Source organism: Mus pahari, chromosome 6, assembly GCF_900095145.1.
Source record: "Mus pahari chromosome 6, PAHARI_EIJ_v1.1, whole genome shotgun sequence".
NCBI classification, from domain to species: domain Eukaryota; kingdom Metazoa; phylum Chordata; class Mammalia; order Rodentia; family Muridae; genus Mus; species Mus pahari.
The window spans coordinates 58,124,338-58,151,639 of NC_034595.1; the positions used below are offsets into that span (position 1 = coordinate 58,124,338).

General features: G+C 48.4%; 1 protein-coding gene across 1 annotated transcript; it reads right to left on the reverse strand.

The window, feature by feature from the left end:
* Positions 1 to 10,412: 10,412 nt before the first annotated feature.
* Positions 10,413 to 26,264, reverse strand: Dio1 (iodothyronine deiodinase 1). Its single transcript, XM_021201053.2, has 4 exons — positions 25,833 to 26,264; positions 16,667 to 16,810; positions 12,817 to 13,016; positions 10,413 to 11,356 (listed from the first exon to the last, which is right to left on the reverse strand). The coding sequence occupies exons 1-4, from the start codon at positions 26,167 to 26,169 to the stop codon at positions 11,264 to 11,266; spliced, it is 774 nt and encodes a 257-aa protein (XP_021056712.1). The 5' UTR covers positions 26,170 to 26,264; the 3' UTR covers positions 10,413 to 11,263.
* Between the last annotated feature and the right edge of the window lie 1,038 nt (positions 26,265 to 27,302).

Consider the following 27,302-nt stretch of genomic DNA (forward strand, 5'->3'; position numbering starts at 1 on the left):
ATCAGTTCTGGCCAATGAGATGAAGAGTAATATACTTAAAGGCTAAGCATTAAATTGCCTTGGTGAGACCCTTCAAGGCTCTTCTCTGCGGTTCAGATGGCCAGCGATGGTCTGTAGCAAATCCAGTCTGGGTTTGGAAGTGAGGCCAATCAGTCGCTTCCAGATGATCTTCCTCTGAGTTGTCTTCATGGCGTCGGAAAGGCTTCACTGTGCTGTGCCTGGGAGCTTCTGGGGCTGCCTGTCCTTACAGTCTGACTTTGCAGGTCCCAAGCCATACACAAGGGACCTGGCTCTGTCGGTGTTGTAGAAAATGTTAAGAAGGCTCTCCACTTTAGTTTCAGAGGCAGAGCTTCTACAACCACATGCCATGTGTGGATCTTATCTGGAGGCAACTTGAACCAGCTGAGAAAATACATTTTAAAGATAATCTGGGACATTCGCTTGTGGGCTGGGTATTGTTCTTCTTTCTGGATATACTGGATATATCTTATGGTGTTTTGTTTTGTTTTTTAAAAAGACTGTTGAGCCAGGAATGGTGGTATACGCCTTTAATCCCAGCACTCAGGAGGCAGAGGCAGGTGGTTCTGTGAGTTTGAGGCCAGCCTGGTCTACAGAGTGAGTTCCAGGACAGTCACAGCTATGTAGAGAGAGCCTGTCTCAAAACATAGAAAATAAAAAGTAAATTAAAAAGAAAAACTACCCAGGTTTTTCCATGATATGCATGGAACTCTGCAAGGGTAAAAATAAAGTAATAGTTAGGATTTCATTTTGAACATGTAAGCAGAGATACTCATTATTTTGTAGCTTGAGCATGCCAGGCAAATGCTTTACTACTGAGCTACACCCCAGCCCAATTAGAGATTTTTAATAATTTTTTTCAGGTTAATTGAAGCAAATGTGTCCATGATATTGAATATAGGCAGTAGATATATGGGAATTCAATATGTTAGCCTTCTTTTATGTATTCTTAAGATTGTTTAGGATGAAAGAGTAAAAATAATAATACCATAGAAAACTTTATTGAGTTGTTTGTTTGTTTTTCAAGGATTGAACATATATCTATTGAACGAAAGTGAGAGTAAGGTGGGTTCCCAGGGACACCTTGGGAAACCCTTTGTGCTTACGTTTTGTATGCCCTTTGGATAGCTTCCTCAGAGTAGACTCCCAGAAGGAATTAAATCCGAGCCAGAATACCAACTGACTGATTTGTTTGCAGGAATGAGGAATAACAACCAGGGCTCCACACGTTAGGCAGAATGGCTGTTTTTGTTTTTGTTTTTACAGATTTTTATTTGTTATTTATACAGTGTTCTGCCCGCATATATGCCTGCAGGCCAGAAGAGGGCACCAGATCCCGTTACAGATGGTTGTGAGCCACCATGTGGTTGCTGGGAATTGAACTCAGGACCTTCGGAAAAGCAGTCAGTGCTCTTAACCACTGAGCCATCTCTTCAGCCCCAGATTGGTTCTTTCACTGAGCTCCAGCCTCAGCCCAGGGTTTTAAGGTCCTTAGGATTCATGATAAATTGCTTACAAGAATCTGTGATACCAATTTACTCCTGGAAAGTAAAGTCTGGTGGGTGGGGGTGGGGACAAAGGAAGTCAGAAAGAACTGTGAGGGGCATGTTGTCATCAGAGATGGGATGGTGAATACTCGCTCAGAGATCCCACCCGGGGAAGGATGAATAGGAAAGTCTGGTCATCGCACCTGTGCGGCTCTCAAGTGTTGTCTTGTAACACGGTGCCATTAGTGTTTTTGAGAATGTGACCTAGAGCAATCGCTTTCATGTTCAATAGCATGAAATGCTGAGGATTTTTTCTTTGCCAAGTTCCTAAACTGAAATGTCAATAACTGTTTGCGCAAGGAACTCGGGGTTAAGGCTCACAGATCGCTGGAAGGGGTCTCTGGAGTTTATCTGATCCATCTCTGGCACACGCCTTGTGAATTCTCTTTAAGCAGCTTCTGTGCATTCAGATAACAGGGGTCACTGATGGTCTTGTAACACTGCTTCCTATAGGACTGGAAGGTGGCTGGGAGTGGGGCTCAGTGGTAGAGTGTGTGCCTAGCAGCTCAGGGCCCTGGCTTGCATTCCCAGAAACAAAAGCAGACAACTAAGAGACAGACACCGTGCGCGATTTGAGAGCTGCTTGTTCTGGCTTGTCTCCCCAGACCTTAAAGCATTCTCACTGCTTGGCGGTGGGGGCTCACCGGGGAGGCACCTCACCCCATTCCCATGTGCCTTTACACATGGACATTGTTGCCTTCCCTCTGCTGAACCCCATTCCTAAGGTTCATTGGTTCTGCCCCAACCCCCACTTGCCGTACGTGAGGTTGTGTTGTTCTCTCTGCCCAGAGCCTGCTTTCTTCAGCTACCTCCCTCGTAGCTTTAGGTATATACAGATCCTTAGTCTATGATCGTTGACTGAACAGAGCCATTCGTTTGCTTGTCTGTGTCTTTATACTGAAATCCTTGCGGAGGTGTTTTAATTTGTGGTCTCATGTATCTCAGGCTGGCCTCGAACTGCCAAGAATGACCTTAAACTTTTGACTACCCTTCCTCCTTACCCTACCTCTGGAGAGCTGGGCTTCTCAAATGAGCCATCATACCTGGTTTATGGGATTCCCAGTATCAAAGCCAGACACTACCAACTAAACTCCAATCTCAGGCCCAAGTTTTTAATATAGTTAGCTAACAATATATAAAAAAAATTTTAAAAAAATCCAACTTGGTGATTACCTCTATTGATGTGTCCCCCTACCTTTCCCCACAATTTCAATCTCTTCCATCTACCCCAACAGAAGAAGATAGTAAAAGTGAGGGATTGTTGGGGTTCTGATCCCCTTGGGCAGTTAGAAAAGGTATGGAAACTAAAACAACCATTGGATGTGACATGAAGAAGTGCAGCAGGAATGGGGACTGAGCAGGAGGAAAGAAAGAAGCATGGGAAACCTGTCTCTCCCATTCCCCTTTTGCTAAGGGGCCAGGGACACACAACCTTGAACATTAAGGGCAGGCCCCAAAGAAAGGAAATATGTCAGGGTCAAGGAAGGGACTCCCCTCTCTTTGCAGAATGGAATGTAGGCAATATAGGAATAAGTCTTCCTGGTGCTCCCGGTATAGCTGATCCATCGTGGCCCTGGTGTTGTTGACAGAGAGCAAGCAGCATGCAGATGAAATTGCCTCTGGATCAAAAAGTAGAATCAACCAACTAAGTACAAGATGAGAAGGCATCAGATCAACCACCCAAGTTTTGGAAACTTTTTCTACTGTCCAGGGGCTGCTCCCAATTTCTTTCGAATTTCTGCACCTTGAGAGAGGCCGCTCTCCAGCTGATGAGCCTCTGTATACAAACTTCATTTTCTCCAGAACGAGGTGAGACCAAGCTGACCTGCAGGAACCCAGGAGACTGACTGGGTCAGAGGGCAGAGGTGGCTTCCACTCAGACAGCCAATATATTCATTTTTGGATTACTTTTTGTGAGCCAGTGTCTATCACAAATTAGCCATAAAACTAAACAACCATGCAGTAGTCATGTAAAGCAATAGATACACCAGGCACGTGGCTTACTCCTGTAATCAGAGGGCTCTGGAGGCTGAGGCGCAAAGATTGCTACATTCCAGGCTAGCCTGAGCTATAGTGTGCACCCCTCTCTGAGTGGGAAGGAGAGAGGAAGAGGGAGAAAGAATATGCTAATGTTCTTTTTAAGTCACAGTAATGAATTATTACAGAAATGGAAGTCATTTTGTCTGTCTCTCCTTTATCACACTTTTTCTAAAGCAATAAAGATGTGGACCCTGTCTCAGGAATGCCCCTTTGTTGGTACACTAGCTAGTCAATGTCAACTTGAAACCAGCTAAAGGAAGCCTCAATTGAGAAAATGCCCCCACCCAGACTGCTGGTGCATTTTGGGGGAGGGCTTGGAAATTGATGTTGGAAGGGCCCATCTCACTGTGGTTGGTGCCACCCATGGTCTGATGGTCTTTGGTGCTGTAAGTGAACAGAGTAAGAAAGCCATGAAGAGCAAGCCAGTAAGTAGCACTCCTCCATGGTCTCTGCTCAGGTTCCTGCCTCCAGGTTCCTACCCTGAATTCTGGTCTTAGCTTCCCTCAATGATGGACTATAAAGTGAAACGAACCCTTTCCTTCCCAAGTTGTCTTGGTCATGGTGTTTTATCACAGCAATAGGAACCCTAAGACAGTGGACTTCATCTACCAAGTGAGGACCCCACAGTCCTTTGTAACTTGAGCCTGATAGTGAGCCTTCCAAAAGCTAGAGCAATGGCGGTATGCATCAAAGTCTTAAACATACACGCAGCCTTTAACATTCTCCATTTGTAAAGATATGTTTGAATGAAATAGATAAGGGATGAATACACAAAGATAAAGGTTTTCAGCAATGCTGTTTGTAAGATAGGAAAGCTGCATCTATTAAAACAAATGAGGTGGGACTGGAGAGAGACGCTCAAGGACACACCTGTGCATGCAGGCATAGTCTCAAAACAAACAAACAAACAAAAACAAACGAACAACAAAAAAAGAATGCCATCAAAGAAATAGTTATAGTTGTTGACCTCAAACTGGAATGCATACCAGTTACTGACTAAGAACTACAGAATTAGGGCTTTGGTGAAGGAGGAAGCTAAGAGCTGACGTGTAACCTCCCAGAGCTAGCGACTTATGTCCCAGTTATAAAAAGCTTAGGCAGCAATCAAATCCCTTGAGCTCTGCTGGTGGTTTGTGGAAAATGGAGAATGACCACACACAAGTTGGCTTGGATAACACAGAAGGGCAGGAATAGGAAGCCAAAACTGAAACCAGGAAAGACACAGCAAAGAGGACTTCTGGGTATGAAGTAGAGCACCAGCCTGTGAATGACTCAGCAGGTGGAGGTGGTTGCTGCTAAGCCTGGCTAGCTGGCTTAGGGTAGGTTCTTTAAGGAAAGTTGGCTATTTGGGAGTGTGGGGGGTGTTGTTTGTTTTGAGACAGGCTTTTGTGTAACCCAGGCTGGCCTCAAACTCTTGATTCTCCTGCTGTATTGAGATTACAAGCTTGCATCTCACTGTGCCCAGCTGATGGAGTCTTGTCAGGGTGATTTATAGGCGGTGCTCTCGGGAGAAGCCTCTAGGGAAGTAAGGAGCAGCAGAGAGCAGAGGCAAAAGCTACCTCAAGATAGCTGCACCCAAAGTCTCCCCTTATCCCAATCTCCCAGCAAGCCTCGGAATATGCTGGTCACCTTCAACAAGGGACCAGCATTTGCACACTTCCAGCCCACACTCGGGTGGAGGACAGTCCCTTAAGTGTTCTGGTAAGATGGCTCCTGTCAGTTGAGGGCAGTTCTCAGGAACAGGGATGCCTGTGAGCCCTCAGCAGCCAGCACTCAGAGCAGTTGCCATGAGTCACTAGCATAGACAGGGGATCTGGGCAGAGCACCAGCAACATCCACTGAGGCAGCGCATCTGCAAGGGCGGTCCTGGATCATCAGTGCTGGGTTCATCTCTGGAAACGTGCTGGAGATGCAGGTTCCTCATCCCATCCCCAAGCTTCCTGGACCCCAAACTCTGCGAGCAAGACTCAAGCATCTGCGTCCTATCGAGCCCGCCAGGCAGTTTCAACGCATGCGCAAATGTGAGAACTGTTGCGCGATGGGGGCAGATGGCTGGAAACTGTAAAACAAGTAAAGTCCCGGGATAATAAAGGAGATGCAGAACATGTTTTGCATGAGAAACTACACACAGAATTCCCAGATGCAAGTGATCCTCTGATAGGGTAGCTGGGACTGTAGGTAGGCACCTGCCAATTCCTGTGACTCCTGCATTCCAGGAATATTTGCTACAGGACAATCCACACTGGAGTAGGCATTGGTAGAGTCGCTGGACTTCAAGAATAAAGGGATCTATGGCTTTCCTGGTAGAATAAATTATTCAAGTGCCAGGAGAGGTACATTAGGTTGACCTGATTTGCCTCCTCTGTAACTTAGCTGCCAGAAGATCATCTAACAGTGTCCATAAATCTCAGGTAGACACTGGAGCGTGAGGTGCCTTAGCTCACTCACCCTGCTTTCAGCTTAAAGGTGACAGCTGGGTTTTATGAATTCGTGAGGCTTCAGGGCAGAGGGTCCCGCGGCCTCCTTGGCACGCTACTGGTAGCTTCAGTGAGCTAAACTGCTGGGGATTCTAATCCTGGAGTCTTTTCTCGATCAAGCAGCTAATGACACTTGATAAAATGCACACATACATGGGGAAGGGGAAAGAATCTGTTCTTGTGTCATTAGCTCAGGCTATCCTAAAATACACTATATACAGCCTAGGCTGGTCTTGACTTGAAATCTTCCCATTTGGCCCCCTTGGTGTTGGGATTCCAAGAGTGTGCTACCATTCCTAGACTGGATATACTATTTTAATTGCCTCTGTCCTGTCAGAATGGGGTGCAGGCTCAGAGTCCTCACATATAGCCAGGCACTGCACAGGGCACCACCTTCATGAATAAGGAAACGATGATGTGAGAGCCCTCCCTTCAAATGCAGACAGAGACAGAAGGAGGAGCCGAATGAGAGATCACTTGTCCAACACGCAGGAGGTCTGGACTTGATCCCATTAAGCAAACAGAACTAACAAATGGGAAGAAGTGTATACATGTAATGTGTCAGAGCACAATCCAAGAATGCAGTCATATGAGAATTCTGAGTGCTTGTGAGAAAATGCCAAGAAAACAAGACAAGAGTCTTGTGACCTCAGTTTCTTAGAAAACATCAACTTGTTCTTGGGATGTGTTTTCCTGCTCCTACCAGGTGTAGCAGACAGGAATGAGTTTACTTCAGCTGTTGTTATTTGTATCTCTGTGGAAAATTAGTTTTGCCACCTGTGGCTTGTCCTTGTGATTGAATACCTCACCCGTGTGATTCTTTGCAACCCTCGGGGTCTAAGTTGACGCTCTGAATAAAGTTGGCTATTGCATGAGACTGTAGTCCATCTCAGTGTTAGGCCCTTCTCTCCCAGATGCACACTGCTAACTAGACACATAAACAGTAGTGAATTTGTTCCTTCAGGTCAGTTGATGTTGAGAGCCAACTATTTCTAAATAAGTCATTAGTACCAACCGATGTCTTTCACCTACCAGTAACTCACAATATTAGGCAAGAAGGAGTTTATTCTTGGAATCTACACCTAGAGTTTCTCTCTCTCTCTCTCTCTCTCTCTCTCTCTCTCTCTCTCTCTCTCTCTCTCTCTCTCTCTCTCTCTCCATTATCATTTAGACTTAAGCGTCTCTCTGCAGTGTAATCCTGTCCATCTGGTTTATTCTCTTGTTGTTGTAATAAACACTATGCACCTTGGAGAAGAATGAGTTTACCCCATCTTACAGTTTCAGGTAACAGTCCATCACTGAGGACAGTCATAGCAGGAACCCCAGACAGGAACCTGGAATCAGGGACCCTGGATGAGTGTTGCTCATTGCCACCCTCTCACCCCATCCTGTATGTATATGTACACACACACACACACACACACACACACACACACAGAGTCCAGACCTATCTGCCTAGGAATGATACCACCCACAGTGGGCTGAACCCTCCGAAATCAACTAGCAATCAAGAAAATGATCACAGATATTCTCATACAGGCCAATCTGATCCAGACAGTTCTTTGACTGAGGTCCCTGCTTCCCAAGTGACTCCTGTGTTCATCAAGCTCACAATACACATTAACCAGTACACATTCTCTGCAGGTTCCCTCCCCAAGTGTGGAAATGCAGGGTGTCCTTGAAGACCAAGCTCAGGTGCCACCAGCTCCCTAAAGCTTTGCTGGATTCACCCAGCTCAGAGGGTTGGCCTTCTCCTCTGTGGCCTCAGCTCTAGCACATCCTAGCCTGCCTGGAGTGACTGTTTCCATAGCCTGTATCTGATCCCCATAAGGTTAGGCTGAAGCGCCTCAGCTATGTAATGGTGGTTTGAACAAAAATAGCCCATAGACTCACAGGGAGCTGCACTATTTGGAAGGATTAAGATGTGCGCGACCACCGGGCATGGTGGTGCACGCCTTTAATCCCAGCACTCGGGAGGCAGAGGCAGGTGGATTTCTGAGTTCAAGGCTAGCCTGGTCTACAGAGTGAGTTCCAGGACAGCCAGGGCTACACAGAGAAACCCTGCCTCAAAAAACAAAAACAACAACAAAAAGCTGCTGTGCTCACCGTGTCTCTTCTCATACATCTTGCCATCTTGCATTGCCCTGCACCCAGAAAAGAATCAGCTCTCAGTGCTTAGTGTATTGTAGAGAACTGAACTGGGAAAATGGAGATCTGTTTAATGCCAAGAATTCGGTCTCAGTAGCTAGCATTTGTTGACAACTGGGAGTTTGCTATGCTTTGAAGACAGGGACCGAGGGAGCGTGAGAAGTGGTCCAGAGGATGCAGCCTTACCGAGGGCAGTGGAAGGAGGGCAGTGCCCTGCTCTGCATCAGTCCGGCCATTCTCGCAGCTCTCCACTCTCAGGGTCACCACACAGACCCATGCCTGGCTTATCAAGTTACGGAGCAATGTGGAGAATCTTTATTTAGTGACCATATTGTTCTTTCACACACACTGGCTCTGAAAAAAAGGAGGACCCAAAGAGGCCATTGTGGGACAGTGAGACAGCAGGACAGCAGGACAGTGGGACAGCAGCGGCATGCCGTGGCACTTTCTCTGGGCCAGGCATGGCTCTGAGGCCTTGCTCAGGAATCCTTTGGGGAGTCACTACTCATGTCCTGTTCCATCCTTCAGGACACTGAGGCAGCTTAACTAATGTCACATGATCACTTGGAACAGATCCAGGACCCTGGCCTGTGCAAATCTCAGTGTGTGATTTATTAGCTCAGAGAACTCACACTGACTACCCTGAGCCCTGACTCTCTCGTCCACAAATGGGATAAGTATAATCCTTTGGGAGGGGAAGAAAGAAATGATGTGAGAATACATCTGAAGGTGTCTATGCTAAGTAGATGACTAATGACTAACACGTAGTCTGTTTGCCTGTTTGTTTGCTTGAGGCAGAGTCTTACTCTGTATGGAGCCCAGGCTGGATTCAGTTAGGGTCCTCCTGCCTCATGCTCCCCTGTGGTGTGTACCACACCAGCATTATTTATTTTTACAGCAGACATGTCTGTAACCCCAGTACTTGGCAGACAAGAGGATCGGGACTTTGAGGGCAGCTGTAGCCCCTCTAGAGTTTGAGGCTGGTACGAGTATTTGCATGAATGTAAGTGCACCATGTGTGCCTGGTACCAATGTGGCCAGAAGAGGCATCCCAACCACCTATAGCTGGAGTTCTATACTCTAGTGAGGCTCCATGGGGGTGTTAGAAGCTGGACTCAGGTCCTCTGTGAGAGCCGCAAGTGCTCTTAGTCACTGAGTCTTCTCTTTAGTCTTTATTATTGTTAATATTATTTACGATTTTTGAGTATGTGTGTCTGTGTGCATTCTGTCGTGTGTTTTGGAGTATCATTATAGGCAGGGAGAGGTTGTCAGATCCCTTGGAGCTGGGTTACAGGTGTTTGTGACCCATCTGATATGGGTGCCAGAAATAAAACTCAGCCTTCCACCAGAATAATGAGTGTTCTCAATGGCTGAGCCACTTCTCCATGGCCCTTCCTTCCCCCCTTTGAAATATAATCTCACTATGTAGCCCTGGATGGCCTGTAACTCCTTGTGTAGACCAGGCTGGTCTTGAACTCACAGAGATCCAAATGCCTCTGCCTCCTGAGTGCTGGGATTAAAGGCATGAAGCATCATACCTGACCCGATGTTTTTTAAAGGGAAAGCGGTCAAGCATCATGGCACGAGCCTTTAATTCCAGTATGTGGGAGGTGGAGACACAAGGATCAGGAATTTGAGGATAACTGTGGCCACCCTAGAATTTGAGGCCAACCTGAGCTACAAGAGTCACTGTCTAAATAAAATGAAGTAAACCAAGTACTTGCAAGGGTAAAATAGTTTGATATAGTTGAACATACCTTGAGTCCCAGCTACTCTGAGTCTGAGGATTATAAATTCACAGCCATTCTGAACTGTATAACTAGATCCTGACTCACCTAAATCAATACATAAATGCAGTGCTAAAGTATTGGGTGTAGCCCCTAAGGCAGTGTCAAGGAGGAACTGTTTGTATGTTGGCAAAATATTTCCCATGCCCACTCGCTCATCACCTTTAAAGGTACTTTGTTGTGATGTGAACAGCTACGTCCCTTCCACAACACATCACAAGACAATACACTTGACTAGTGCCACATATGAGTGTTCTTCCTCCAGAACCGGGATCCCTCCAGCAGAAGATGCTTTAACTGATTACATTACACGTGGGATATCAGAAAGGACGATGGAGCAGGCCTACACCAGTCAGAAAAGAAGACATAAGGATCACACTGGAGCCACTCAAAAATAGCCTGACAGATTTTAATTGTTAGCTTGCTGCATCTTCCGACATTTTTAAAAATCAAGTCACAGCTGTGTGAACTTTACACTGTGACCATCATATACAAATATAAAAAGAAGCAGACATGACAGATGAACCTATGGCTACCCATCAGTTCAACGCCATCGAACACAAAAGACCAGTAAGAGACTGTGAGCCTGGAGGACAGGGGCACAACAGGGCCTACATGGCAGTTTTCGCTGGTGCCTGTGATTCGTTTAGTTAAAACTATAAAGCTTTTGCATCAGTACCAGAGAGCCAGATTTCTGTGCAATCTATTCTAAGATGATAGGGGGAGTAGAATGAGATTATATGTTGCCATGGAAACACCTATCACCAACCATCTCAATGGATTTCAATCTTTTGGCCAGAAAAGTGTTTCCGATGTCTTTGGTTCCTACAAGCAGAATATGCCTGCCCCTTGCTTGTACTAAACAACCAGTCCAGCATTTTATACAATTGGGTCTATAAGTGGCAAAACTGGACAAATGGATTGAACTTTTGACGTCATCATCGGGAGTCACTACACTTTAGAAGTCTGTCATCCAAGCATGAGTGAGTGCCCTCCCACCAGAAGGATTGGTCTCTGCTGTGGGAGCAGTGTGGAGCTGTAACTTACTTCTGTTAACAGCTCAGCATGGCTTTATTTCTGGTTGCCACAGTTTGTGCTATGAGCTGCATTGCCTCCCTGGTAGTTAGTTATTTGCTTAGATCAGAAAAACCTGAGTTAGTACTTTGTCTGGGAACACAGGTCAAAGGTAAAAGACATCTGTACTGGTGTGGGGAAGTACCAAGCTTGGGGAACTAGAGCTGGTCCCCTAGAGCTGAAGCACGTGTCCAGGTGGAGTGCAAAGCTTTTCCAGGACAGCTCGGACTTCCTCAGGATTGTAGTTCCAAGGACCAGCTTTACCCTGCAAGAGAGGCGAGGCAGGCGTCAGAGGTCTCAGCCTATAATACCTGTCATGTCTGGGGCGTGGCTGAGAGATCTTGGCTAATGGTATCTACGTGGGAGTTGTAAACACAGGATGGTTATAGCCTTGAGTCAGGTCTCTCAGGGAAACTGCAGAGAGTGGCACCAACACTCTACAGTTTAAGACTGGGCAGGGAAGTAGGAGAGGAAACACAGGCGAAGTGACGGAGGTCAGAGAAGAGGCCCAACCATAAGCTCCTCTTGAAACATCAGCCCTCGCACAGAACCACCGCTGGCCGTCCAGACCCTCTTCCCTAGCTCAGTCCTCTTCAACTCGATTTGGGCAAGAATCCTACTTTCTGTCCTTAGTTGCTGCTCTCTTTGTCCTCGCTCTGCAGACACCAGCGATCTGTACAGTACAGAGGTGATCAGACCATGACGCCCCTGCCCAGAACCTTCCTATGGCTCTCTTCCTATGGCTCTCTTCCTATGGCTCTCTTCCTATGGATCTCATTGGCCTTTGGAGGAAGATGTTCTCTGGTCCAAAACCAGATCCTGGTCCTCTGAGTGCTGAATTCCCTAGCCGTGCCTTGTCCCAATGCGCCTCACCGCTTGCCCACTGACTTTCCATCATCTCATCGAGTTTCCCTCCGCAAGCTGCCAAGCCCAATGGCCTGAGCTCCATCCTCAAGACTCACCTGGTGAAAGGAGAAACTGACCCCACAAATTACCCTCTGACCCCCGCACGCTCACAGTAGCCTGCATGCCCCCCACACACATGTAAGACAAATTCAAATGTAATTTTAAACATTAAATCTAAAGACTAGGTATGAAGGTATATATGCCTTTAATCCTAACATTTGGAAGGCAGAGACAGGAGGTTCTCAGTGAGTTCAAGGTCAGCCTGGTGAGTTCCAGGACAGCTGGAGCTTTGTAGAGAGACCCTGCTTCAAATAGGTAGATAGATAGATAGATAGATAGATAGATAGATAGATAGATAGATAGATAGATAGATAGATAGATAAATGGATGGATAGATAGATAGATAGAGAAATGGATGGATAGATAGATAGATGGATAGATAGATAGATAGATAGATAGATAGATAGATAGATAGATAGATAGATAGATATAGATGGATAGACAGACAGACAGACAGGTGAATAGAAACTAAACAACACCAAGAGATGATTAAGCCAGACCCTGGAAGCTGAGGATGTCAGGAGCTTGTGCCTCTACTCAAATGCTAGCATGTTCATGGGCACCGCTTCACACAACACCAGGCAAAGACCAATCTCATTTTGCAAAAGAGAAGGCAGGAAGGCTTTGAGGCGAGAGGACTCCCCGGGTTGCGTGTGTGAGAAGTAACGGAATAGCGCTCTTCCTGCGATGAAATCTTCCTCTACCCCTGTGCCACCAATCCCCTTGCCCTTCCCCAGACCCCTAATCCTAGGTCATCACCTTGTAGCAGATCCTGCCCTCCTGTACCACATAGAGCCTCTCCGGCAGGGCTGCGTAGAGCTGGCTGCTCTGGTTCTGCATTGTGTCCACCACCACAGGGCACTGGGGGCTCCTGGCCAGCAGCAGGCGTGCCGCCTGCATGCGCTCCTGGAGGCTCCGGTGCTGCCGGATGTCCACGTTGTTCTTAAAAGCCCAGCCATCTGCAAGAGGAAGGTGAGACTGCAGCGGCACAGATGGGACATACAGTTCACGGAGTCTAAAACTCCACCTACCTTAACAGAAAGGCTGACAAAGCAGTGTCCTGTGGGAGAAATCGGCCAAGTCTCCCTTCAGAGATGAAGTGCAAGGCCACACAGGGTTCCCAGAACCAAAGCGCTACCTGTGCGGCTGACTGGCGGGCCTCGGGTCTTCAGTGAGAGACAGTTGGACAAAGTGGTTCTTGATCTTCCATCTGCCTTTGAACCACTGAGGGGGCTTTGTTAGAGGAAGAGTCAGCCTGTCTAGGGCGGCACTGAGAGTGGAGCCAGCTCCCAGCATGCAGGGCTGTTGGTGCCTCAACCACATTTAGAAGCAAAGGTCAGAGCAGTGGTTATCTCCATGTGAGGTCCCGTGTCCAGGCCTGGTCCCGACCCATCTCCCCACTCCTCCACCCTCTCCCAGTTCCCTGTGGCCTCCATCCTCACCTCAATCTCTGTTAGTAACAGGGATTCCCTGGCTCTAGGCCACTGAGGAACGATTCTTTTTATTTTTGGTTTGGGGGGGGGGTGTTAGGGGTTTTTTTGTTTTTTGTTTTGCTATTTTATTTTATTTTTTATTTTTATTTTTATTTATTTATTTATTTATTTATTTTTGAGACAGGGTTTCTATGTGTAGCCCTGGCTGTCCTGGAACTCACTCTGTAGACCAGGCTGGCCTTGTACTCAGAAATCTGCCTGCTTCTGCCTCCCGAGTGCAAGAACGGTTCTTAAGTGAGTGTTTTCACACCCTTCTCCATGATTCTTAGGTACTGGACTGCCCAGTACTAGTCTGGCTGGGCAATAGTGTTGCATGCCTTAATCCCAGCATTCGGGAGGCAGAAGTCAGAGGGTCTACAGAGGCCAGTGTGGTCTACAGAGTGAGTTCCAGGACAGCCAGGGCCACACCAGAAAAACCTGTCTGGAAAAACAAAAAAAACAAAAAAACAAAACAGAGCAAAACCAAACCAAAACCTACTGCTCTGGAATCTCAAACACTCCCCTCTCCTAACTAGTTCTTACCACAGAGTTCTTCCCAAAATGCAAATCTGCACTTGTCACTCCCCTGCCTAGATCTTTTGATGGATTCCTATCACCCTCAAGCTAGAATCCAGGCTCCTTAATGCCTTTCAGTTTTAAAGGTGAGCAGGAAGGGGGCTCTTGTTTCTCTCTCCCTGGGTCCAGCATGGGCTTGAGCACAGAGCAAGAGCTTGTCAAACACAGTCGAGTGATTCTACAAGGCAGCTGCTGTTCTTCTATGTTTGAAGTCAAGAAACAAGGCTGGAAGTTGACTGAGGTCACATGGCCAGCACATGATGGAGCAGGACCTGCACCCAGGTCTAAAACCCAGTCTGTGACCACCCATCCCACTGTGTCATGACCCCTGCATTTTACCTGGATAAGCACGGGAAAGCCAACCAACTGACCTTGGCTACAGACCCCGGCATCCCTGGGATTGGTGGACACTAGCTCTGTACATTTTCTCTCTGAAGTTCACGTCCAGGTCTGACTGAAAGCAAGCATCTCAGAGCAGGAGATGGAGAAGAAGAACTGTGTGCGGTGGGGGAGCAAAACCCAGAGGTGACAGTTACAGGAAGCTTTTCCTCAGTGGCTCAAGTGGGTGGCCAGGTCTGAGTTCTAGAAAGGGCGAGACTGGCTGGGTGTGACTTCAAAACAAATGCCTCAGGCATCAGAACCAGGAGTCAGTGCTAGGGTGACCCCAGCCTGCCACAACTAGCAACTTGATCTTTTGGAAATGAAAGCTGGGTCCTCTAGGACTCTGTTCTTTACAGTGTGGTACCTAGGCCCGCTGCCCCAGCTTTCCCTGGCCACACCCCAGTCTTCCAGCATCCAAATAGGATCTCCAGGTGACCTTATGAAAGTTTGAGAAGTGCCACCCCAGAACCTAACCAGCTTTGGCTGAGCTCCAGCTGTCAGTCTCTTCTCAGCTATGGAGACTACAGATCTCAGCAGACTGCCCAGGGCTGCTTCTCACAAAGAGAGGCACTACCATGTGCTGGAGCTCTTGTTGCCTAATATTTCTCTCTCTCTCTCTCTCTCTCTCTCTCTCTCTCTCTCTCTCTCTCTTTCTTTCTTTTTTGTTTTGTTTTTTGAGACAGGTTTTCTCTGGGTAGCCCTGGCTGTATTAGAACTCACTCTGTAGACCAAGCTGGCCTTGAACTCAGAGATTCACCTACTATGCCTTCAAGTATTGGGATTAAAGGGCATATACCACCACTGTATGGTACATAAGCCATTCTTTGAAAATAGAGTTTATGGAAAAGTTTAAATATACATAAAACTGCAGAGGAGAGCATGCTCATATCCACACACTTATTACCCCATGATATTTTAAATTTACCCCCAAATGTAAATAAGAATGGAAGCTGCCTCTCAAGTGAACACAGTAGTAAGTTGAAAATTCTCAGGCTTGTGAGTGCAGAGAAATAAAAATATAGTAGGCTTAGGTTGGGGCCTGGGAGTATGCACTTTCAACAAGCAATCTAGACAGTCCTGTCTTCGAGGACTTCAATGCCACACGAGGGAGGATACAGACCACACTGAGATGTGCTCCACATGACCAAATGGGGGTGGAAATGATCAGAGAGATCTCTGTGCTCCCCACTTGTGGGCAAGCCGGCTCATGGGATACTGCAGCCTGGATGCTCATTCAGCCAGTTTCCACAGAGCCCTGACTGGGACATGGACCCTACAGAGTCCCGGATGACAAGGACTCAGAGAGCCTCTCCCACCGTGTGTAGAGGCAGGTGAGCAATGGTTCCCCTCCTCAGTGGAAGCCTTCTTCAAACTCTGAATTTAAGACTGGGGCTAAATTTGAGGGTTCAGTCCCCATGATGGCCAGGGAAATAGGGATATGGCTGACCATCCTTTAGAGTTCAAGGACCAAGATGTGGATGTTTCTAGAAGGAAAGTCTGCCCATCCATTGTAAGGAAAGCCTGTCTCACCATTTCAACTTTCTTAGCATAGGAACAAGGTGTCTTGTGTGGCAACAGTGGTAATGACGTGGTTAGGGCTCTCCTACTTATCATGAAAGAAAGAGCTGTTCTACAGCAGTGTTCCTCTGAGTGTGGGCCTCAGATTGGTGTGTGTGTGTGTGTGTGTGTGTGTGTGTGTGTGTGTGTGTGTGTTACCATTACCTAGAACACAACTCAGATCTGCGAAGGTGTCTGTTTTAGCAGTGTCCCCAGGAGTATGGAGGAATCACCAAATCTTACTGAGCTATGAGCCAGAAAAGCCATCATCCTGTCCTTTTGATCTTAGGATATTGCCTGAAAAATAGCTACAGGGTGGCCATTTTCGTTTGTGCCTTCAGTTCCTTGTCAGTGTGCTCAAACTAGTTGTTCTCCCCCAGTCCCACCCCCACCCCCCCACTTAACTATATCCCTTTCACACTTCTGCTCCATATGCTCTTGTTGAAAGCAGACTGTGGAAGGAGAGGCAGTGGGAGGGAAAGACAGTTCTGGGCTTCTCTGGTCCTCCCTCTTTCCCTCCTTCTCTCCTCCCCTCCCTCCCTCCTTCCCTTCCCAACTAAACATGGGCCCTGACGATGGGAGAAAGGCAGAGTGGGAAGAGTGGAGGCCGGGAGTCTCTGTACCTGTGGCATGAGCTTCTTCAATGTAAATGATGAGGAAATCGGCTGTGGAGGCAAAGTCATCTACTAGTCTCTTGAACTGGCCAAATTTGAGAAGAAACGAAGGTCAGGTGCAGCTGCCAAAGTTCAGCACCAGGGGCCTGCTGCCTGTAACAGAAGAAGCTGTAGGAGCCACGACCTGCATGTTTTCTTTCACATGTACTGTCTTCCCTCCTGTGTTCAATTCTGTTCCTTCTGTCCCTGTGGGATGAGTCCCGGGCACCATGACAAGCCTAGACAGCATGACTAGTGGGGGGTAGGGCTGGCTTTTGCCTCTCTGAAAGCAGAGGTAGATGGTAGTCAAAGTAAAAAATCTGTCCCTGCAGAATGTAGTTATAAGGTGGGCAGACACCCATCCCCTATGAGATGTAATGGCTAATATTCAGGGTAGGTTGTTACTCCTTTTTGAGACAGTGTGCTATAGTGATCTAGCCCTGGCTAGCCTGGAACTCACTATGTAGACCAGGCTGGCCTTGAACTCAAAGAGATCTGCCTCCTGGGTGCAGCCCCATGCCTGGCAATTCTCTCTCGCTTTTACAAAGCATCTGACGTTTACGGACTTGCTTCAGCACACAGCAGGTCAGCAGGTCAGCGGTGGAGTTAAAATGAAGACCGACTTCTGGACTTGCAAGTCAGTGCTCTTTCTATTAAAAGCACCTCTGTTTCCTCAATGGACGTGAAAACACAGACTCTACAGGAGCTGGAACTGTGGCTCAGCACTTCTGAGCACTTTGATCTTGCAGAGTCCATTCACTACCGGCAATTCCAGTTCCAGGGATCAGACACTTTCTTCCGGCTTTCTGAGGCACGAGGCTCACAGGTGATGCACATACGTATACACAGGCATGCACACATACACATAAGATAGAAAATAGATCTCAAAAGAATACACACCTTACAGGGTCATTATGAAAATTAAGTAAACTCATGCTGATAAGGGCTTAAGATGGTGCCTGACCCATAGGAGATGCTCAGTGGGCATACACTATTGTGGGGGGCTTCTATCTACTCTTTGGGCTCTGAGGTAGCAGAACAGTGAAAACGGCATCCCAAAGGGGGCAGAGGTGGGAACTGAGGAAAACAAAAATCACTGAAAACAAAGCAAGAGCTGCTAAGTTTGCTGTACAGATTCTTCATGCTCCTGTGGTCTCTCTCGCCACCCGGCAGGCGTTTTAGTTAGCTTCTATTTAATGCCCTACTCTCCTAAGCGCGAGGATGTTGGAAGGGTGACAACAGGACCCTATGGTCATATTGCAGCCCCAAACTCCTCCCGCTCTCTGCCAGGAGCACAGAAGCTGAGCCAGCAGCTGCCCCCCGCCCCCCCCCCACCAGTGCCTGTCCTTCCTCCCACTGGGCATTGCCTTTTCTATTTCTGGATGTTCCAGGTACCTTTACGAGGTAGAGGGCTCTCCCTCCAGGTCCCTCCCAGTCACTTACCAAATTGCACAGTGTCAATGCCAGTTCACGATGGGGAGAGCACCCTGCCATGAGACACTGGAGAATGCCCACACTAGATCTTGCCTTTCCTGTTTAGTGATCTTGCCCCTTTGGGGCAGAAAGTGACTGCAGTCAGTGTAGGAGCAGGAAGGCACACCCAGAGGTAGATTAGTCCCAGAGAATAATGTGTCTCCGTCATTCAGAAAAGGCTGTACTTGTGTGGGCTGAGGATCCTGAGGTTCAAGCCTCCAGAGCTCATTCATTGTCCCACAAGGCTTAACAACTAAATGCGGATTTGAAGATGACCTCGTGGTTTGGCGTAGTGGTACAAATTTGTAGTACCAGAACTGGGGAAGCTGAGGCAGGTGAGTGCTGTGAGTTTGAGACTCTACTCACAATACCACCCTCCACAAAAGATAACATCAGGAGGAGTCTCAGGCTACCTTCTGCAGAGCACTAGATCCCCAAGCACAAGGCCTTTCTGACCATGGGAACCCTTGGTCTCAAGCCTACAAAGTCAGCTCTAAGCAGGGGCTTCCGAAACTCCTCAGCCAAGGCTGGGGAGAGCCCTGGGTGAGCTGCTATTGTACCCTGAGGTTTCTATGGCGAAAGTTGAAGACCTGTTGAACCCTAGCCACACATCTACTGGAGTCTTGCTAGCCCTGCACAGTGACACGACCTGTTGGAACAGCCACATCACCCAAGCTCCTCCTTGCCCCTAAAGGTTCATACTTCTGTCCCCTGCTTTGGGCACACGCATATTCTGTCTATAAGTATTTATTCTGAATTTACAGCATGCCAGGGTCGCCACCACAGGCAGCAGTCAGTGGAGAAGTGAAGCCACGAAGAATCTGCCTCCGTGCAGGGTGGGGTTTGTTCAGCTGGGAAATTGGCCATAGGCAATGAACAGGCAATTGAAGCATTGAGAAACTGTGGTAAATGTTATGAAAGAGACCAGAAAGTGTGGCCCACTGCTGACAGGTGGAGCAGGGAGGGCCTCTGGGGAGCTGCCATTCAACCTGAGAGGTGAGGGACTGGGACAAATCAGCCCTGGGGAAAGGAAGAAGGGCATTTCAGGCAAAGGGAGTCAATGTTCAAAGTCCTCAAGGAGGGACAGAGCCCAGTTTGTTTAGGGACCTGTAAGACCACTGTCCGGAACCTGGCACCAAGGGTGGCGCTGGCAGAGGCTGCAATGGGCCGGAAAAAGAGCTGCTGGGTTTTATTCTAGCTGTGGTAGAAAGTGCCAGAGCTATAACATGCGGGGTGGGGTAGGCATAAGCTATAATTCTTACCCACCTGGCTTCTTAATCCTCCTTCTCATTTGGAAGTCGCATGACCGATGGGACAGTGTGCCCAGCCTTGCTCTCTGGAAGACCAGAGAAGCAGGCATGCCCCTGCCCCAGCAACCAGGGGCCGGCAGCACTCCTCATTCAGGTCTTTTATTCTAGAGTTCTAGAGTTACTGAGATAGGAGAACTCATTCTTAGCCCGGTGGTGGCACCCCTCAGGAGTGGCTAGTGGTGGACATTCCAACCACGGTAACTGAAAGATGTGATCTGTTGTTAAAAAACAGGTCATAGCCAAGTCTCTAGACGCTTTTAGTTCTCTGGAGCCCCAGCCCCTTCTCGTGTGTGTGTGTGTGTGTGTGTGTGTGTGTGTGCGTGTTTCTCTGTGTATATGTCTGTATGTGTGTGTGTGTGTTTATGTGTGCATGTGTATGTGTGGGTATATGTATGTATATGTGGGGGTGTTTGGGTGTATGTGGGTGTGTGGGTATGTGTAGGTGTGTGGGTATATGTGGGTGTGTGGGTATGTGTAAGTATACGTGTGTGGGGGGTGTATGTGGGTGTGTAGGTATGTGTATAGGTGTGTGTAGGTGTGTGGGTATGTGTAGGTGTGTGTGTGTAGGTGGGTGTGTAGGTATGTAGGTGTGTATAGATAGGTATATAGGTATGTATAGATGTATGTGTGTAGGTATGTGTGTGTAGGTGTGTGTGTATAGGTGTGTAGGTATGTTTAGGTGTGTGTGTGAGTATGTGTGTGTAGGTGTATGTATGTAGATGTGTGTGTGTATNTGTGTGTGTGAGTATGTGTGTGTAGGTGTATGTATGTAGATGTGTGTGTGTATGTGTGGGTGTGTTTATGTGTGTGTATATGTGTGTAGGTGTGTAGGTGTATGTGGGTGTGTGGGTGTGTGTGGGTATAGGTGTGTGTGTAGGTATGTGGGTGTGTGTAAGTGTGGGTGTATAGGTGTGTGGGTGTGTGTCTATGTGTGGGTATGTATATGTAGGTGTGTGTGTATGTGGGTTTGTGGGTGTGTGTCTATGTGTGGGTGTATGTGGGTGTGGGTGTGTAGGTAGGTATGCCTGTGTAGCGGTCAGAAGACAACAACGTGCAAATATCTATTCTTTCTTGCCACCATGTGGGCCTTGGGGGTTGAACTCAGGTTGTCTCACTTGGTTACAAACACTTTTACCCACTGAGCCATTTTGCCTGAACCTCCACACATGCATCATGGCACACTTGTGAAAACTCCTTCCCACACACATGTACATCTATGCATACATGCACATAAAAATAAAATTTTAAATGTAATAAAATTATTTTTTAAAGGAAGCCAGAGTAGGGTCTGATGCTTTCGAAAATCCCTAGCTTTGTGTAGCAGTCAGATTCACACTTGAATGGCACACTGGCTGCTGTGTGGAGAAAGGACAGAGTGGGATGGGGGCTGGGGAGCGGCAGCTGGGCAGCACTGGGCAGCACTGGGGAGGTGGGAGCCACGGCTAATGCACGGTGGGGAGAGGCAGAACGGAAGAGCACGCTGCTAGCCGGCAGGACGGAAGAGCACACTGCTAGCCAGTGGTGGGGTGGCGGAGTTTCCTCAGCTGCCCGGTGTTTCAGGTCATCTTCACACATCCTCCTTGCTCTGAATGGGATTTGAAGCAGCTTGCATACATGTTAAAATATCAAATAATAACCAAGGGAAGAGTGGTGGCCTTCTGAAAAGTGCAGGGCAGGCCAGGAAGTGGGCAGAGAGGCTCCAAGGTGCCATGCATCTCTCATGTTCAGTTTACTTTTGGGCCACACAGGATGTTGAAACCCAAGGCCTCAAACATCCTGGGCCAGATACTGAACTGCATCGTTGGCGTCTGTACATTCGCTGGAACACAGCTGTGTGTTCACTTTGAGTTTTCTGGTTCTCAAAGAGAGAGGCACGAGCAGTTATAATTTCATAACTTGGGGCCAGCAAGGTGGCTCGGAGGTAAGGGGGGCTTCCTGCCAAGCATGGCAACTTCAGTTTGGTTCCCAGAACCCACGTGGCGGGAGGAGAGAACCTGCTCCTTTCAGTTGTCCCTTGACCTCTACATGTGCACTGTGACATATGCATGTGTACACCTAAACACACACACAAAATAAATTTTAAAAAAATAAGTAAATAAATGTTCAGCCTCTAGTGTAAAGGGAAGACAGTCTGGTTTCTCTGCAGACACAAAGCCCTCCTTATCTGGTTCACAAGCTGTTTTTCTAGGAGGCCGGGGGAGGCCCCTGAGTCGGGGGGGTAGGGGGTGGCCTTCTCTGTGTCTGATGGTTGATTGAATAATGATTCATCCCCATGTGACAGGGCCTTCTCAGGGGAGGCTCTGAGACCAGCCGCTGACAAGTGGCTAACCAATGGACGGTAATGACCCTAGAGAACCACTCCTCTGGTAAGAAAACGGGTTTCAAGTTAGGACCAGTTTTAAATGTTAGCTGTCTGGAATTTTGCTTTTAATGGGCAAAAAATTCAACAGGCCCCAGAAAGGATGGGTGCATCTGTTTATCCACGTACAGTGTGGCCGACATGGTGATGAGCAGCCAGGACAAAGTCCACCTGGCAGCAGAAAGAGGAAGGATGGGTGCTTACAACTGGCACACTGCTAGTGTCCATAGGCCACAGGCCATGTCGTGAGGGTGTCAGGTAAGGACTGCAGTGTTGTATAAACAGGAGAACAGCTCCAGAGCGGAACGGGACCGGGCTCATGCTCATGCCCCCCAGGGCCAGCATGTGAGCCTCTGTCTGGCCCAGGCTCTCTCTGCAGAGAAGCCCCTTTTATCATTACCAGGTGTTACCTCCCCTGAATACTTGGAGAGACTGCAGATCAAGAGTTCCCTTTGTGCGTGTGTGTGTGTGTGTGTGTGTGTGTGTGTGTGTGTGTGTGTGGTGTTCAGGAGGATGTGCGTGCTGTGTGTGAATCTGAGGCCCCAGTGTCGCGTGCAACAGTAGAAAGCAGGCCCGAAGCACAAGCTCTTGGTCCTCCTCCACTGAGAACTCATTATGGGACTCTGTATCACTCTCGGCCTTTGTGTCTGAAACACTCAGGGGGTCACACTAGATTATCTGTAAGAAATCTTCCTGAACTTCCAATGGGCATGAACCCCGTGTTTATACCCAAAGCATCCTTTGGTGTGTCAAAGGCCTGGGAGTTTCTGAAGAGCTATAGGATATCTTTGTAATTGATCTTGATAACCCTATTTGGAAACCCTCCCCAAAACTAACCAACACTTTTAGGCGTGTGTGTACCTGCAGGTAGGAGCCGGGACACCCTACAGCTCTGTCTGATCCACCCTGATGCCCTCAGCAGCCTCCCCTTCCACCCAGTTTCCACATCTGGGAACTCACCTGCCCCTTGTCCTCTGTCCTGGGTTGTACCCTGAATTTTTGTCCTCGTTTGCCCCAGGGCTTCAGGGCTGCGAGGCTCCCCAGTAGCCTTCCCCAGTGGCTCAGGCAGGGAACCGAAGTTCTCCAGAACTTTCTCCCCTCCCATCCTCTCTTCCCCCTCTGAGCTGTGAAGTGTCCTGGGGCAGAGACCTGTGGCACTTATGTCTGTTTCACCAATGCCTGTGATTTCAGGGGTCGCTGGTGTCAATGCACTGAAACTCAACTCCATTTTATAAATGAAGGTTAGGTGGTCTATCTCTGCCTCTTGTATCATTTGCTTTCTGATACAGCAGCAGGGATCAGGGACAAACTGTACACTCCCTTTTCCTTTTCTTAAAAAGTAAGTGTGTGTGTGTGTGTGTGTGTGTGTGTGTGTGTGTGTGTGTGTATGCGTGTACCTGTGTCCCGTGGAGCTGGAGTTACAGGCAGTTGTGAACTGCCCAACATGGATCCCAAGAACCAAACTCAGGCTTTCTAGAAGAGCAGCAGCCATTCCCAACTGCCACGCCATCTCTCTGGTCCACTACATCCTATTTATTTTAATCAGGGTCTCATGTAGCCCAGGCTGGCCTACAACTCTCTAAGTAGAATGAGCTTGTATTTCTCATTTTCTTGCCTCTACTTCTAGAGTTCTAAGATAATAGACCCCCCCTGACACCATGCCTGGTTTGCTGAGCACTGTTTGGTTCTTATTTTAGGATTGGGGATGAAACCCAGAGTCTTGAGTGTGCTAGGCAAACTCCCTGGCCAGTAGTTTTTGAGACAGTTCTCATTATATACCCCAGGTTGGCTCTGAACTCCAATCCTCCTGCCTCTGTTTCCCTAGTGCTGGGACAACAGGTGTTTGCCACCACACCTGGAGAACAGAACTCTTTTTAACTGAGAGAGGACAGTTGACAGACACAAGTGGGTTCCGTGAGCCGGTCCTGGGCCAGGTGGCTTCCAGGGAGCCGCTCGTCAGACTGTCCCCAGCAGTTTGTTCTGTCCCATCAGTGTCTGGCACACCGGAAACACAGCATAAAAGCCACTGTTCTTATTGATCTCAGTCTCAGGGCTGTGTGCTAACTGCTGGCCGAATGAACTAAGGTCCTTTTCATGTTACAGTTTAAATTCATACTTTGAACATTCTCCTTCTCGGTCTACAAAAATCATATTCATTAGTTCCAAACACGCCTCCTCCAGGAAGCCTTCCAAGTCCTCAGGCAGGCTGGCCCTGCCCCCCTGCATGTCACAGGACCATTGAATTTGCTTGTTCTATTCTTCTCTGCCGTGGAACTGTAAAGCCCTTACATCTAGAAGAAGGATCTTGCCTGGGCTCCTGACGTCTACCTGAGGGTCTGGCACACAAGGGACTGCTCCGTGACTGTCCATCAAGGAGCACTGTGAGATGGAGAGAAGGCTGATCCTGAGTCTGACCTGACACTCAGTTTAGACTCTCAGATCTCTCCATTCCCCTCCAGACTGAGGGGCTCTCATTAGGCCAACATGTCCCAAAGGGTGGTGTTAGGAATCAGCGTGACGATCAAAGGCTTCCCGGGAGGAGCTGGGGCGGGGACATGTTTTACAGATCTGCTTTTAAGCCCCAGAGCCTTTCTGGACGTCCCATCTGCCACTTGTCTTATGGCGGTCACAGGAGGGGGACACAGGATATGGGGGTTCCCAAACTGGTTTGCCCTGGAAACTCTAGTGAAGCTTATCTGAGGGGCTTGGATTCCAAAGAACATGCTTTGAAAAGTGCTGGGTTATCCCCCTGTCTTGGTGTCCCGGGGTTAACTGAATCAAACACAGCTCTTTCCTGGGGAGCTCTGCTGGCAGGGAGCAGGGGTGGCAGCAGCTGGGGAGGAAGAAGCAGTTCTTTGAGGGAAGGGGTAGGCAGGGAAGCCTGGGTCCTGCGGGGAGACAGCAACCCCCTCATTAGAGTGACCTGAAGTGGCATCTCAGAGAACGAGATGTGGAGCTGGACCCTGGTGCATAGGCTGGTCACACAGAGGGTGGTTCCAAATCATTAGATGGTGTTAAAAAGGCACATAGAAGTCAAGTCCAGGATGGCCAAAGCCCCACATTGGTCTAGTAGTGTTAGCATGAAGAAATCTTGGAAATAACGTTGGGGCGAAAAGTCTAAGCCTGACTCGGGAAGACTATGAACACCAGCCTAAGCCCAGGATGCCCCCTGAATGCAGGAGGGAGATGCCACAGGGTGCTGCACTGGGTGGTCTTGGGAAAGAGTGACCTGGCAGCTGTCACGTGGAGGACAGAGAGCAGAGAGACGGTCTGCCAGGGAGAGGAGCAGTGAGGATGAGTCAGGGCTTCTAAAACCCAAACAGACCATAACTCATAAACCACTGCCCTGTGTCACATCAGACACAGGGCGCTCTAGGTAGGTTATTGGTCACCCCCTGTAAATTTGTAGGCTAGGAAGGGTGGCAGGTGAAACTTAGGGCTGCAAACCTTGAGTGTCAAGAAAATCAAAGTGAGCCGGGTGTGGTGGCACACACCTTTAATCCCAGCACTCGGGAGGCAGAGGCAGGAGGATTTCTGAGTTTGAGGCCAGCCTGGTCTACAAAGTGAGTTCCAGGACAGCCAGGGCTATACAGAGAAACCCTGTCTGGAAAAACAAAAACAAAACAACAACAACAAAAAAAAGAAAATCAAAGTGTAGGGTATTAGTTGGCACATAAAAAGGGTAACCTGGGGAAGTCAGGGTGGGCTTCCTGCAGGAAGTGGCACTGTACATCAGACTGGAAGCTGAGAAGGATTTCGCCACATAAAGATGAACTGCCTATGTCCAGGGACTGGAAGGCCAGAGCACTTGGCTTGTGATATGAACCCTGGGAAGATACCAGCCAGGAGAGAGAAAACCCCGGGAGAGTCCCACCACTGAGCAGGAGGACAAGAAGCCGCCCAGGAGCGGCTGGAGCGATGACAGAAAGCCTGGTGCTTTCCATCCCACCTCTCTACCCCACCCATCCCCACTGCTCTGAGCCCCTGAGCTGACCTTGAATGAAATCCCAGATGTTGCACTTCTGTCCTGAGAGGCCGACCACGGTGCAGTTGGGGGCCAGCCCCCCAAACTCAGCCCTGTCTTCCAGTCTCTGCCAGCGGACCTTCAGGACAAACCAGAAGTACTGGATGCTGAAGAAGGTGGGGACCCAGTTGTCAGGGGCGAATCGGGGGTTCCTGGCCATCCCCGTCATCTGGCCCATGGCCAGGATGCTCTGTTTGACTCTCCCTGGGAACAGTGTCATTAGCACCTTGCCTACAGCCACCTCCAAGGCCACCTGCAGGAATATCGCAAGCCGCTTCAGCCACAGCCATAGCTGGGGCAGCCCCATCTTAGCACACGGCAGAAGTGGCTCTGGGGCCTACAGACTAAAGGAGAGGCCCAAGCCAGACAGCACTGGGTGGAGCTGGACAAAGGTGCAGGCTACTGCCGCCAACCCTGGCAAGAGGACCGACCGTGCCAGGACAGCAGGTGTTTGCTTTGCTGTCAATCAGGTGGAAAATTCCAAACCCTGGGCACAGAGCTCTCTCTAGTAATTACCCTCCCGGATTCTGTTTCCGTTTGAGAGATTCTTAGTTTCTCTCTGATTTAATTTTTAAACAAACATTTGAAAAGATCACATTGAAAGGGACCCTGGCAAAGCATAATGAACTCCACTATTTTATACAGTTAATATTCAGCCATTTAAAACAGCAACAACAGCAACAGCAGCAGCAGCAGCAGCAGCAAAAAGGAGTCTGTTAGAAGATCCCAGCTGCTGTAGCAGCACACAGCCCAGCACTCAGGAGACTGAGGCAGGGGGATCTCTGTGAGTTTAAAGCCAGCTTGGTGTACATTAGTAAGTTCCAGGCCCTGTTATGAAGAAGGAGGAAGAGGAGGAGGAGGAGGAGGAGGAGGAGGAGGAGTGGGGGAGGAGGAGGATAAAAGAAAGGAAGGGAAAGAAAAAAATCTCTTGCAAATGCCTAGCTGTTTTTTGTTTTGTTTTGTTTGTTTGTTTTTGTCTTTTGAGACAGGGTTTCTCTGTTTATCCACAACTGTCCTGGAACTAACTCTGTAGACCAGGCTGGCCTGAAACTCAAAGAGATGCACCTGCCTCTGCCTCCTTAGTGTTTGTATTAAAGGTGTGCACCACCACCACCTGGCTATCACTAGCTTTTAAGGTTAGATGTCTTAAATATATGTGTACCGTGTGCATGCATGGTACCCGAGGAGGTCGAAAGAGAGTGTAGAATCATCTAGAAGTGGAATTATGAATGGTTGACATGTGTGTTCTGGGAGCAGAACCCAAGTCCCCTGCAAGAACAACAAATGCTCTGCCTTGTTTGCTATCTCTTCTGCTTCTCTTTCCTTCCTTCCTCCCTCCCTCCCTTCCTTCCTTCCTTCCTTCCTTCCTTCCTTCCTTCCTTCCTTCCTCTTTCTTCCTTCCCTCCCCCTCCTTTTCCTCCTCCACCTTCTTCTTCCTCT